The sequence below is a fragment of the Nothobranchius furzeri genome, chromosome 17 (genome assembly GCF_043380555.1).
Source record: "Nothobranchius furzeri strain GRZ-AD chromosome 17, NfurGRZ-RIMD1, whole genome shotgun sequence".
Taxonomy (NCBI): domain Eukaryota; kingdom Metazoa; phylum Chordata; class Actinopteri; order Cyprinodontiformes; family Nothobranchiidae; genus Nothobranchius; species Nothobranchius furzeri.
In genome coordinates, this window is record NC_091757.1 from 20,893,448 (window position 1) to 20,908,504 (window position 15,057).

Here is a 15,057-nt window from a genome sequence, read left to right on the forward strand (position 1 = left end):
ACTCTCGGGGTCCCACAGCTCCATTTTAGCCCGGTCACCAGTGCATTTTATTACAATGATCCAACGTTTGCGGCGTTCCGGATCTTGGGGAATCCTGTAGAAGGATCTTCCCTTGACTTGTCCCCGTCTGTTCTGGCATCCTGGGGCACAACAGGAATCGACCATATTTCCCGTGTGAGATTTATAACATAGTCTAGCTGCCGGCTTCTGCCTGCCAAAATGGTGCCGTTTCGATTTGAACTGTTGCATGCTGGGAGAAGTGACGTCAACTCCCGGAGCTCTATAGAAAAAACAAACACATTCAATTCATTGTTAACAGTTTGATAATTTTTGGGAAATTCTTTATTCACAAATGCAGTTTTATGAAAGTGAAGCCAAGCCTGTCATTTTTCCAAAAATGATTTTATTACTTTTTGCAAATCCCTTAAAAAGGTAAATAATATACAGGCTGTTGAACTTGTCAGTGTTGTTGAAGATCTTTTGAACTAAAGTCCTCTGTCTGTTACTTTACCTTATACTTTATCATTTATAAATCTTGTTATTTCTGCAGCTTAGACATTTTTCCAATTGTATTTGATAAAAGCTGTTCGTTGCCTACTGAGTTTTATTGTTTGTTATTAAAGTGTAATGTGATTGATGTTCAATTAAAAACAAGTTTCCACTTCCTGTTTCTGGTTCCGGTCTTTCAATGCACTTGGCGGCGATAACGTTCTGTTAGGGCGGGTCAAAGACAACCTCCGAGAGTCACGAAGAAGAAATGAGGCATATCAAGATGGCGGACTACCGAGAGTTACAGGTAAGTGAAAACATTCACATTAATTCTGACAAATTTCAGTCAACGAAGCGCTTGCTGTTTCCCTTTAAACGGAGCGTCTCCTGTGTGAAGCCCCTTATCTCTGGTTGAGACACTCAAAACTAAACACGGGTTTAGTTTCGACTCGGATATTTGGTGCTTTTTGGTTAGCTCTTATGCTAACAGATGTGTTGTATGTGTTTGTGAGCCGCTGAAAACCTCCCGCTAGAGTGTACTTGTAGCTACCGTATTACATACACGTTGTTGAATACAACCAGGGTTAGGAACAGCTGGTTATGCGGTGTTTGGACGGAGTACTTGTTCTGCTAGTTAGATTATGATTACACATAACCGTGACCTTTCGAGTCAGTGTAACCAGTCCAGGAGAACACTAACCCTGCTTTCCAGGGCCACTATCCTGCATGTTTTGTGTCTCTTCTCCAACACGTTAGGTTGTAGTCTATGGGCTTGTGCAGCGCGTGATGAACTGCTGAACAGGTGATTCCACCACAGAGAAATAGCGAGAAGATGCTGGGTTGGGTTATAGAAGCTATTTATGACAGCTTACAGTCATGAAGTAGAATAACAAAAATAATAAGGCATTTTATTTAAGCTCACTGTACAGAAGACGGTGTCGGTACAGGATCTGCTCGGGTGCAAGATCGGCTCGGGGTCCGTCGACTGCCGATGACGTCAAAGTAGTTGATTGGCTGAACATGAACCTCACGGAATTACGTAATCACGTTACGTTGTTATCACGTTACGTTGGTCCAGGCAAATCTTTCTATTGGAAAGATGGACAACTTTTACAAAGAAATCCATCATTACCTCTTTGAAAATACACTTTTAGCATAGAGCTGCATGCATATTAGGGCTGAACGATTAACTGCATGTGCAATTAAATTGCGATGTGACAAAAGGAGGGGGGGGTTGAGTTCAGATGGTGCTTGCACAGGTGCATGCAGCGAGCTGCTCGTCCTCTTTACGCAGTGGAACCTTGGATTTTATTGGCTTTTTATGTATTTTTGTTGTGTCTAATGCTTTTTTGAATGGTGTGGCTTCTCTGGTGACTTATGATCGAACTGCGCTGCTGAGGCTTCGTCCTGTTGATGTAGCGGGCGCTGCACGCTGGGAACCTCACGGATGGTGTTGTTGTTTGGACTGCCCGTGTGCTCTCCCCCCCCAAGCCGAGATGTGTCGGCCCTCTGTCCGCCCCAGCTCGAGAAGAAAGCATCGTAGAAGACGGGAAAGCGAGGTAGCCGGCGCATGTTACCCGACATGGGCAACAAACAAAGGAAAACAACAACAGAAAGAAAAGAACAACCAAAGCAAAGAACCAGAAACCCAGAAAGACAAGAACCAAAACCAGTGATAACCTTACCATGCATCAAAGGCATAACAGAAAAAATAAGAGCAACAATGAAAAAACACAACATAAACACACCAACAAAACCATACACAACAGTTAAAAACAGACTAGTACACCCAAAAGACAAGATACTAGCTGGACTTAAATGTGGAGTCGTTTACGAAATCCCATGCAAACTCTGCAATAAAACATACGTAGGAGAAACCGGACACCAACTCAACACACGAACAATAGAACATATAAAGGAGTGCGAGAAAGAGGCAAATCGAAAACACACAAGAGCAGCAAAAGAAGAAGCAGAAAGCACAATAAAGAAGTCAGCCGTAACAGATCACTGCACAAGAGAAGAGCATATAATGGACTGGGACAACACAAGGATCATAAAAGAAGCTATCGAGATAAGGAGACGTGGATGTGGGACCATGAACAGAGACGATGGTGTTTACTCGTTGGATCGCGCATGGGACTGCATCGTCGGAGAGGGGAGATCGGGCAGCAGAGGGCGACAACGTCCTCTGCTGCCCGAGGATAAACGGAGTAGGAAGTGACGCCACCATCAGCGTAGGGCTGGGCGATATGACGATTTTAGACTGTTTTACGATCTATACATCTGACGGTCTGTCATTTTTGAGAGACCATTTTATCACGATTCTGCTGTTGAATTTCTGCCTCTGAATGAAAAGGGAACTTACCCCAGGCGAATGACACGCCTTTGTTTGACCCTTAACCAATCAGAATGAGTCATAGTAATATATTAGTGCCCCGCTTGTTTTCACCTGTGTGTGAGCAAACATGGCTTCGGCTGCGGCTGAGAGCGACAACGAGGTTTTCGTTCCGAAGAGGAACACCTTTTCTATAGTACCGACCGAGCACCGATTAACGTCATTTCAAACGGTGCCTCGTTTCGGTACCCGTCCTTCATAACGAGAACTTGCCAAGAAAGCTGCGCATACGCAAGAGCGTTATGTCGTCGGTCCCTGCGAGCGAGTTGTAATCAGAGCAGCATGGTAGAAAGAAGAACGCACGCTAACGCTTGGGTCCACTTCACTAAATGTGACGGGTAACTGGGTGATGAAACCAGCGACAGACAACGATCTAAGTGAGTCATCATCTTAATCTGCTCTGGTAGGTAAATAAAATGTTTAAGATAACGTTACCTTGATATGTTAGCTTCCGTTTTGCTAATGGTGCGTTCGCTTTCTCCTCGGAACTCCGAATTTCCGACTAGATGAACATGAACGCGCTCTAAAGTTTGGCTTCACTTTACTAAACGTGACCGGTGATTGGGTGAAGATGAAACCAGCGACAACGATCTAAGTGTGAGGCATCATCGTTTTAATCTGCTCCAGCAGTTAAATAAACTGTTAAAGATAACGTTAGCTTAATATGTTAGCTTCCATTGCCACCGTTGTTATCAGCTAATGGTGCGTTCACTTTCTCCTCGGAAATTCTAACTTCCCAGTAGGAAAAATCAAATGAAAAAGGACGGCAAAAGGAATGAAGATACACAGTAAATTTAGTTCACAGTAGGGATGGGTACCTTTGACATTTGAATCGATCCGGTACTAATTCCCGGTACCTACGAGTCGATACCGGTACTTAACGGTACCAATTTTCGATACTTTTGAGTGTTTATTATTTTAATTCTCTTTTATAATTAAATATATATTTTTCTCAATATATAACCATATTTGGTAAATATCAAGATAAATAACATACAAGTTTGTATTTTAACATCGTCCTTGTAGTTTTATAAGCTGATAATTAAACAGAAGCAAACATCTTTACTGTGAACTAAATTTACTGTGTATCTTCATTCCTTTTGCCGTCCTTTTTCATTTGATTTTTCCTACTGGGAAGTTAGAATTTCCGAGGAGAAAGCGAACGCACCATTAGCTGATAACAACGGTGGCAATGGAAGCTAACATATCAAGCTAACGTTATCTTTAACAGTTTATTTAGCTGCTGGAGCAGATTAAAACGATGATGCCTCAAACTTAGATCGTTGTCACTGGTTTTACCTTCACCCAATCACCCGTCGCATTTAGTAAAGTAAAGCCAAACTTTAGAGCGCGTTCATGTTCTTCTAGTCGGAAATTCGGAGTTCCGAGGAGAAAGCGAACGCACCATTAGCGAAACGGAAGCTAACAAATCAAGGTAACGTTATCTTAAACATTTTATTTACCTACTGGAGCAGATTAAGATGAGGATGTCTCACTTAGATCGTTGTCTGTCGCTAGTTTCATCACCCAGTTACCCATCACATTTAGTGAAGTGGACCCAAGCTTTAGCGTGCGTTCTTTCTACCATGCTTGCTCTGTTTACAACGGGCTCGCAGGGACCGGCGACATAACGCTCTTGCGCATGCGCAGCTGTCTTGGCAGTACCGAAACGAGGCACCGTTTGAAATGACGTGAATCGGTGTTCGGTCGGTACTATGGAATTCGGTCGGTACCTTAAAAAGTACCGAATTCGGTACTCATCCCTAGTTCACAGTAAAGATGTTTGCTTCAGTTTAATTATCAGCTTATAAAACTACAAGGACGATGTTAAAATACAAACAGTTGAATGTTATTTATCATGATATTTATCAAATATTGTTATATATTGAGAAAAATATATATTTAATTATAAAAGAGAATTAAAATAATAAACATTCAAAAGTATCAAAAATTGGTACCGTTAAGTACCGGATCGATTCAAATGTCAAAGGTACCCATCCCTATCCATTATTAGGGATGCACCGATGGATCGGCATTTTATCGTAATCGGCCGATAGCGCCCCTATCGGTTTTGATCGGAATTTTCAAAATAGATCAAAGCAAACCGATCAGGTAGGGTTGTCACGGTAACCAGTGTAGCGGTAAACCCTGGTAAAAAAAAAAAGTTGACAATAATAACAGTCTTGTTTTTGAAAAAACTATTATTATCTCGATGGGTTTACCGTGGCTGCGGTGTAGGCGCGGTGACCCTTACCAGCCACCGTATCATCGGCTGAAGTTGCCGGCGGCACAGACGCACGCTTTGTTTACAACAAAACTTTCTTGAAGCTAAAGCTGAAATAATGGTCAAAGGAGGAGACGGCAGCGCTCAGGACATTTATTATCCCTCAAAGAAGACAAAGTCGGAAGTACGGGCATATTTTAGATATTTGAAGAATGCCGAGGGAGTTTATAGAAGACGGACGGCTATCCTGTTTGCAGCACGAGCAGAAAAAGTGTTTGTGAAAGGCAGCAATGCTTCAAATCTCATGACACATCTGCGTGACCATCACCCACAACTCTACAGTCAACGCAAGGCAAGCTAACGTTAGCGTTTTAGTTAAAATGCGTGATCCGAGGATTTGGGTTGAGGGAGAAAGCAACGAGTCGCTATATAAAGCAGCCGCAGCGCCGCTACCTGCATATAAACCGTGTCACGGACACCCCCATGTTGAAATGACGCTATGCATTACGGGGCTCCCAGGGGCAGATAAGAGTTGGTCTCTCTCCGAGAATAATTATGAATTTAACAACGATTACTGCCTGATGACATTTTCCCAAATCTGCAAAGCTCACTGGAAGAACACAAACCGAGGACAATATTTTCCTGATATACGGATTGCTCAAGTAAGGGTAAAAAAAAGTATCTGATTAGAAGACTACTTGAGTACTGAGTATCATCTGATCTAATATTTTTAAAATGATGACATCAAACAGACATAAAATAAGAATTTATGGGTGAATATTGGTATTTTAAAGACTAAAGGGGAAAAATGAAAACAAATAAACAACATAATTACAAAATAACACATTTTAGGCAAAATTTAGACACAAACTGAGGACAATATTTCCTGACATACAGGGTTTATTTAATTGTGTGAAAATGTAGCACGTTTAAAAAAATACCGCGATAATACCGAAAACCGTGGTAATTTTGGTCACAATAACCGTGAGGTTAAATTTTCACACCGTGACGACCCTAATACAGACCATTTTAGATTAGGTTACATTTCCTTTATTCCCAGATTATGTAGTTAGTAGCACTCATTATAATGTTGTAGAACATTTCTGGCCAATCCACGTGATCGGTACCGGTGATCGGTATCGGTGATCAGCATTCTTTGATATCGGTATCGGTGATCGGCAGCAAAAAACCTGATCGGTGCATCCCTATCCATTATATGGAACTGGTTTGGTTTTTCACCAGATGGCAAAGAGCAGCGAAACGTCATTTGCAAAGTTTGCAAGGAGAGCGTCAAGGCAAGTGATGGCAACACCACAAACTTGTTTAATCACTTGAAAAGAAGGCATCCCAAACAATACAACGAGAGCCAGCTGGCAGCTAAAGCTACAAAGCCTGCGGCTGCAGCGGCTACTGCTTCTTCCAGGCAGCAAACGCTAACAGAAACACTCACAAAACTCACTCCTTACGACAGAGACAGCAGACGATGGAACAGCGTGACAGATGCAGTGACGTACCACTTGGTTAAAGATTTGAGTCCCGTGCGAACAGTAGGAGCGGGATTTAAGAAAATGATAAAAACATTGGATCCGCGCTACGAGTTTTCCAGCCGCAAGTATTTTTCGAACACTGCCATTCCACGCATGTACGCTGAATGCAAAGTGAGAGTTGCAGAAAATACTCAGAATGCGCAGTTTTTTGCTACCACAAGCGATCTCTGGTCCAGCCGCACATCAGAGCCGTATTTGAGCTTAACTATCCACTACATGAGCAACTGGGAGCTACATAGAATTTTGAACAAGTTAATGTTTGCACAATACGTTTGCAATTGACATGTTTGCACTTTAAATATGTTTACGATTTTAATTTATGTTAAGTAACTTGAAAAATGAGAAAAACTGATTTTTGTAATTGTTTCTCTCAGGGCTTTTATCATCTCTGGTGTGAGTTTAAAATATAAGTGTGTTAGCACTGTGTTGATTATCCCTAATATGAATAAATGTTTATTTATTCAATGTGTCTCTTCTTTAATACGCAATTGAAGTTATGCTATTCATGGATAAAAAATCGTGATAAAATCGAAATCGTGATAAAATTTTTGAAAAATCGTGATATTCTATTTTTGCCATATCGCCCAGCCCTACGTCAGCATCAGCTCTGAGGATGTTTTGCAGTCTGCAAACAAGACGTTTGTCAGCAAGGTAAAGAAAAACCTTTCCTGTGTTTTAAAAAGAGCCAAAAATGAAAGCCTATGCTGTCGAGAGCCCACCTGGAGCGGGTACTCCATGCTTTTGATATTTCTAGGCTTGATTACTCAAACTCTATATGCAGAGTTGTGTCAGTCATCACTGCGTCGCCTACAGGTTGTGCAGAACAGCGCAGCCAGGTTCCTGACTGGGACCAGGAAACGGGACCACATCAGTCCGGTTCTAGCCTCCCTGCACTGGCTTCCGGTTTGTTATCGTTCACACTTTAAACTCCTCGTCTTTGTTTATCATTTCTTCCAGGGTGGTGCTCCCCCCTATCTAGCCACGCTCCTGAACAGACATTCCCCATCACGCACTCTGCGCTCCTCTGACCAAGGCCTGCTCGCTGTCCCTCATTCTAAGTGTCGTACTCGCGGGGACCGGGCTTTCCCAGTCCTAGCACCGTCACTCTGGAACCAGTTGCCACCCTCAGTTAGGCTGTCCCCATCTCTGCCAGTCTTTAAGAGTCACCTAAAAACCCACCTCCTCCACTTGGCGTTTCCTGAACGTGTTTGAATTTGGCCCTCTTTTATGTTGATTTTATTTCCCTGTTTTCACCGGTCTCTTTATCCCTTGTTTTACCCATTTGTCTTCTACTTTAATGTTTTACCTTTTTTGCACTACCGTAAATCCTCTAATACAGGCCCGGGCCTGTATTTGACTCAAGCTCATCAAGCTCCAGGCCTTTATTGGAAGGAGGGCCAGTATTAGAGGCAGGCCTCTATTTCTATTTGAGCAAAATGAACTAATGGTTCGCTGGAGTTTTTGACAATTAAAATTGCGCCCACATTTTCAAAGTTAAACACATTTCTTTTAACAACGGTAGTTCCTGCTTCAGCCCTCTCCCCCCTCCCCCTGCACAGCGGCCACAAACTCACTGATGCGCCTGCAGCCTCTCGGAGTTCCTGCTGCTCTAAACATTAAAATAATTATTTCATTTTCTGTTCCTCACTTCTGATTACCTTCAGTGGTGTCTGTTTGTTGCAACCAGCAGGTACAAAAACTAACTTGTTTTTATTTGACTATTTTTCTGTCCTGTCTGTTTATTATCTTCCTGCATCTCCTCTCAATCCTAAAGAGAAACTGCTACCTGGGTTCATATATATTCACCTCATGAGTTACCTTTGAACTGCAGTTCTAAAAGATCTACCGACCGCAAAAACAGCGGAGCGCTCGCTGTTTGGCGGCTGTATCAGTGATCAGTGCGTCGGAGGATAAGGTGATGCGCGCAGCGCCCCGCTCCACAGCATGCAGCGAAACGCATCAGGCGCAAATAAAAGACAGAAAACATTAAAGGAAATGAACTGACATGAACGATCGCGTGTTAAATTAGTTTTTGAGGTGGCGACACCTGATTGTTACTGTGGCCATGCTCAGGAGGCAGATCTACCGACCGCGAAAACAGCGGAGTGCTCCCTGCTTGCCGGCCGCATCAGTGATCTGTGCGTCGGAGGACAAGTTGATGCGCCCCGCTCCACAGCAGCGATACACATCAGGCGCAAATAAAAGACAGAAAACATTAAAGGAAATGAACCGACATGAACGATCTCGTGTCAGTACCTACGGTCTGGCACTTGAGTTTTACCCCCAAAAAGAGAATGTGATCATACGATAATTCAATAGGGAGCGTGGTTTCACAGACGCGGAAGTGATAGCGTCGGTGCTCTAGGAAACCCCCGAGCGTTCGAGCGTCAACGAAGTGACATGGAAATGCCGGGCTTTCCAGAAGTAAGTAAGATAACTTACTATGAGCTGATAGTTCGTTGGATTGATCGGTAGGTTGGAAACTCTGATCATGAATCTGAAGAAACGATGATTGAGTGGTGAGCTGGAAAGGCGACTTCCGTTTATAGCCGCGGTTTGTGACGTAGGTGCGACGTGAAGGGAATCCCCGCGAGGGGCATGCTGGGAGTCCCTACTTCGCGGATTTTCACCTATCGCGGCCAGGTCTGGAACGCATCTACCGCGATAAACGAGGGATTACTGTAGTTCATACACCCCCTACTGCTGCTCCCCAGAGTGTTCTGCAGCATAATCAGCACGTTCTCTTTGAACTTGATAGTGTAATGACCTGGCTGGGGTTGTAAGCCAGGTGCATTCTGGGTATTGTGTTAAATGTGTTTCCTATCGTTCTGCTAGTTCCTATGTGCTGATTTGCGTGTTGTGTGAGTGTTATGTAAGCCACAGGGAAGGTGATGTGTGTTCTGTGGAGCGGGTTGAATTAGCATGGTTAACTGACACCGTGACTCTGTGTGGTAGGAGCGTGATAGAGGATCGTGTCTGTAGCGTTACAAAGCGTTGAAGAAAAAGCCTAAAAAAGGTCTGCGTGAACTTCTACTGCCTCCTGCTGGTTGATTTGGGGACTATAACCCTGCCGCTGGGACGCTCGTACTTGCTTGTTACCACATTCCAGCCGGCCACAATAAGAGACCGGCCATTATTTACCTCCGCTGCCTCCGACACCGGCCAGAATTGGAGACCCGGCCTTTAATTGAATACCGGCCTGTATTAGAGGATTTACGGTATTTGAATTACTTTTATCTATTTATTCATCATGTTTCACCTTTCTCATGTACCACGTTCAGCGCCTTGGGCTTCCTGACAGGAAGGCGCTTTAAAAATAAAGCTTTGATTGATTGATTGATTGATTGATAGTAATGGACAAAGAAAAACACAAACAACAGATGAAACAGATGCTAGAGGACAAAAATACATACAAAATACTTAAAAAGATCCAACAGAAAACATTAAGAAAAACATGAAAAAATTACTGAAGCCACTACAAGAAAAAGGCAAAATAACAGAAAAAATGTACAAACACTGGATTTCTACAGCAAACATAATACCAAGAATCTACGGAACTCCAAAAATACGCAAACAAAACACCCCACTTAGACCAATAGTAGACAGCATAGGTACACCAACATCAGGGGTGGACATTAACTTCAAAACCAACTGGCCAGCCGGGCTGGTAACTCTGAAAATTTACCGGCCCTGCCAAGAATCTACCGGCCCCGCAGGTCAGCTGCCAGAACGAGTCAAAATAACAACTGAACCATTTTAAATGTAATAACACGTAACAATAAATGTAATATCACGTCCAGGGATGTTGCAGCACGATAGTAGTTCCAGGCCTTGGCCTGCTGGTCACTTTGTACTCCAGTGGAATCTGGGGACTGTATCTGCAAAACATTATTTATTTTATATTTGCATAAATAGAGCAGATTACAAGCTTTAATGTGCACATTTAATAAAATATAGTTTTTGCTTGCTGTCCATTTCCTTTTTGAGATTTGATCTACTTTATCAAGTGCATTTTTAAGTGCATTCAAACTGACATTTAGTTTTCAGTGCAAGCATTGTCGAGAAATCATTTTTAAAATAATGCCATTTGAAGGGTGCACCTAAGGATATACCTGTTCCAGATGTTGAACAATGGCAGAGTACCCTTGCAAGAAATGGTCCAAGGCCGTCAACAAGTGTGATACCCAGCAGGTGCCTGTTGCTCTGGTGGGCATCAGGGGTTTCTTTCCCAGGGATTCGAACGAGGCCTTCAAGTTCGCCCGGTTGTGAGAGCTGTAGTGGTAGAATGTGTAGAGTCCTGTAAGGAGAGCATCCAGCTTCGTATGGCATGGATTCTTCGAGGCAGCATCCTTAAAATTCAGCTCAAGTCTATGGGGCATACAATGAATGAGCAGCACATGGGGCAGGTCTGCTGTCAATCTTGTCACCACGCCACTCTTTCCTCCAAGCATGACTGAAGCAAGACCTTTGTACACACCGGCTGTTATGGCAGACGTGATGTTTTCTGCATTAGCTTTTGTGACTGCCTCGATACCCAGGAACTTGACACTGATTTGTCCTTTAACTGCTTGTCGGCCATATATGTTCTCTTCAATGAGCACTGTCAGCACAGCCATCTTGACATCAGAGAAAGAAACTTTCCAGCTGCAAATTCTTCTTGCACACTCTCCTCTGCCTGGGCCATATACCCAATGGATGTTTTGGCCTTCTTTCTGATTCGGTATGTTTCGCCTATCTCCATGCCCTTCTGCTCATCTAAACTGAAAGAAAAAGCAAATAACGTTTCATACATTCAGTTTTGACAGACAGTCTTTAACTGTGCTAATGCTAGGGATGCACATCTCTCTGTGGAAAAACGATTCAATATGAATCTAGATGCACAGGTTACGATTCAATTCAAAAACGATATCCTTTTATTACAGACTGATTCGAAACGGTTCAGTTTGATTTTTAACGATTCGATACGGTAAGAATAACTAAACAATTCGATTCTATCGTTTATATTTGTTGAATATATTTTATAAATAAAATAACCCAGTTCTGTTAAAGTGACAGTACCACATTTATTTTCAAATATGTAAAAAAAAAACATGTCTTAAGCATTGTGGCTTTATGGCACTTGTGGGGGAAAGAAAGAAAAGAAAAACAGAATACCAAAACCACATGTTACTATACTTATTTTTAGGCATGGAGAAATGTGGTTGGATTGCTGGATGGGAAGTCCAGAGGTAAAAGTAGCCAGACTAGTTATAGAAAAGTGCAAGATTTCAGCCTGAGCTTGTTTAGAACACTAGAGGTAGGTAACAAAGTGCAACATTTTCATGTAAACAAGTCACACACCTTTAAACCGTAGCCTTATGATTAGCTGATTAGCCTCATCTCAAAATGTAGCCTCAAGCCTGGGGAACCACAGTGGAATGACAAAGCAGCAACAACATTCTTAACAATGCTCAACAATGACAAGTGCTTCATGCACAAAATTAGAGTAAATAAATATAACTAAAATCAAACTGCTGCTTTTTGACCAGGTAAAGGTATTACTATCCAATCAGAAACTGAAAAGCAGCTCACTTCACTTACAGAATGCCTGTGAATGTTCTCTGTCATTTTACTCCTGATCACTGTTCAGTTTATTTTTTTGGAGGGCAGATTTTTCTTCAGGAAAATGAGCTGATCCACATGCTCATGTTTCAGTAGGCTGCGTTTTGTGGAAACAATATCTCCAGCAGTACTGAACACCTGTTCAGAGGCCACACTAGTGGCTGGGATGCAGAGGTATCTTTTAGCAAGAGATGACAGCAGTGGCAAGTCCTGCTGCTCTTTCCACCACTGTAGAGGATTTTCTTCCAGAGGCAATGAAGCATGCTCTCTGTACCTTTTGACTTCTTCAATGGCCTTGTCTCTCACAGATGTAGCCACCATCCTCACTTCAAAGTCTTTTCCCAACAGCTGGTCCAAGGCAGATATTTTCTTCTTTTTGACAGGAGGGAGATCATCTAAAAAACCAAAAAAAAATTACCATATGTTACTGACTTTGTTTGCCATGCCTCAGTGGTGCTTTACTTTGTAGCTGACATAACCCAATCATATCTTTCTTCATCTGATGTTCAGAATGAATTACTCTTGTAAACATGTGGTTAAACCCGGTCTTTGCATGCTAATTCTCATATTTTATGTGTTGTTGTAATATGGTAATATTTTAGATCTGTAGCATGAGTTTATACCAGTGTCAACCCATTATTGATCACGGTATAAAATATACAAACCTTCTGGCTCATGTTGGGTCTGAGGGGCATCAATCCTGATGTCCAGATCTCCAAGGGCAGGTTCAGTCTGACATGGAGCGGTCTGCAGTGGCCCTCTATGGACTGGACCCCCTGTTGCCAAAGCCTAGAAAAATGAAATATAAAAGACAGCTTGTGTACAAAATCAAACAAACATCAACAGTAGTCAGAATAAATCTATTAATACCAAATTATAGATTAATACAATGCACTGTAGTGTGTATTTTTAGAACAAAGCTCATTTACGCAACACAAACTACACGATACAGTGTATTTTAACATAATTCATTAAATGATGTGGTGTTTCCAGGTGTACCTTGTTATGCAGGGATGTAGCTTTTGCTGTTATGTTTGCGAACGTCCGCTCAGCATCATGGTCCGTCAGGAAGGGCACAGACTTGAAGCGGGGGTCCAGAGCTGCTGCAGTGTGGAACAGATCCTACAGGCCAGTGTAGCGCTTCTCCAAGTCCTCTCTGAATGCGTGTTTCATCTCTCTGATTACTACCGAGTCTTCATCTCCTGCTTCAAATGTCTTTTTAAGCTTTTCTCTGACAGGGGAAATCATTGAGAGTGTGGGCCGCTTGTCTTCACACATGCTGATCGTCACAAGTTTGACTGGCACCGTCAGCTTCACAATGTCTTCAACATCACAGAAGTCTTTGTCCTTCAGAGTGTTAAGCTCTTCTCCTCTTCTGAGTAGGGATGCACCGATGGATCGGCATTTGATCGTAATCGGCCGATAGCGCCCCTATCGGTTTTGATTGGAGTTTTCAAAATAGATCAAAGCAGACCGATCAGGTAGGGTTGTCACGGTAACCGGTGTAGCGGTAAACCCCGGTAAAAAAAAAAAGTTGACAATAATAATAACCGTCTTGTTTTTTTAAAAAACTATATTATCTTGGTGGGTTTACCGTGGCTGCGGTGTAGGCGCGGTGACCCTTACCAGCCACCGTATCATCTGCTGAAGTTGCAGGACCGGCGGCACATGCGCGCTTTGTTGTTTACGACCAAAACTTTCTTGAAGCTAAAGCTGAAATAATGGCCAAAGGAGGAGACGGCAGCACTCAGGAGGACATTTCTTATCCCTCAAAGAAGACAAAGTGGGAATTACGAGCATCTTTTAGATATTTGAAGAATGCCGAGGGAGTTTATAGAAGACGGACGGCTATCCTGTTTGCAGCACGTGCAGAAAAAGTGTAGGGCTGCAGCTATCGAATATTTTTGTAATCGAGTACTCTATCGAATCTTTTTTTCGATTAATCGAGTACTCTAATAAATTACCCTTTTGTGTTTGTAAACCTTTATATCATATATTGATGAGCCAAGATGGCGCCGAGTATGGCTGCCTCGTCGCGAGCTCCACCAAGTTCCAACATTGCACGCTCCATACTGTACATTAATGCCACTGTTTTGCACATACCAACCTCTGTACATTTTATATCTCTTATCTTATTGTTTACTTTATTCATTTGTATACTTAGATTAGCCATTTTTATATTTTACTTGTTTTTACATTACTGTATTTTTGCACAACTCTGTTGCTGTGAAGCTCGCACACAAGAATTTCACTCGCATGTACTGTACCAGTGTACCTGCACATGTGACGTGACAATAAAAGTGATTTGATTTGATATCAAATAGCATGTTATAATTATGAAAGACCTCTTAAAATGAGCAAGCAATTGCCAGTTATTCAAGTTTTATTCAAAATTAGTTTGCATAACTTCAGCACTTCAACTTTACTTCACAGTAAACAAATGCCTGTGCAAAAAATAAGTAAACCTGAGCCGATTTTCCCCTCGTGCGAGAATCTGCTAGCCTGCAAGCCAGACAAAAACTAGGAGGATAACTGCTGAAGTAGCGCTGCGAGCGGCTGCGGCCCAAACAGAACCAGAACGCTCACGGCGCAAACAGCTCGCCGGCTGTTTACCTATTAACACACGTCCGTTTTAATTTCTACACTTTTTGTCTCACACTAACAAGGATTGCCAAAAGCATGTTTGCTGTGATTTTGTCAAATTATACTGATCACAAAACATTTATTTACTTTCTTTCGTTTTCCTCCGCCACTCATAAATACCCGTGTCCTCCTGCAGAAACCCCGAGGGACAACAGACA

General features: G+C 42.5%; 2 protein-coding genes across 4 annotated transcripts in view; one reads left to right on the forward strand and one right to left on the reverse strand.

The window, feature by feature from the left end:
* The first annotated feature begins 703 nt into the window (after nucleotides 1-703).
* Nucleotides 704-15,057, forward strand: part of pias2 (protein inhibitor of activated STAT, 2) — a 120,433-nt gene continuing 106,079 nt past the window's right edge. For all 3 annotated transcript variants that reach the window (XM_070546271.1, XM_070546273.1, XM_070546272.1), the window contains exon 1: nucleotides 704-796. The gene's annotated coding sequence lies outside the window, so the exon portion shown is untranslated. The remainder of the gene's footprint in view (nucleotides 797-15,057) is intronic.
* On the reverse strand, nucleotides 7,280-14,087 carry LOC139063679 (E3 SUMO-protein ligase KIAA1586-like). The gene is made up of 2 exons (XM_070546294.1): nucleotides 12,922-14,087; nucleotides 7,280-12,651 (listed from the first exon to the last, which is right to left on the reverse strand). Exon 2 carries the CDS (start codon nucleotides 11,269-11,271, stop codon nucleotides 10,756-10,758), a length of 516 nt encoding a protein of 171 aa, XP_070402395.1. The 5' UTR covers nucleotides 11,272-12,651; nucleotides 12,922-14,087; the 3' UTR covers nucleotides 7,280-10,755.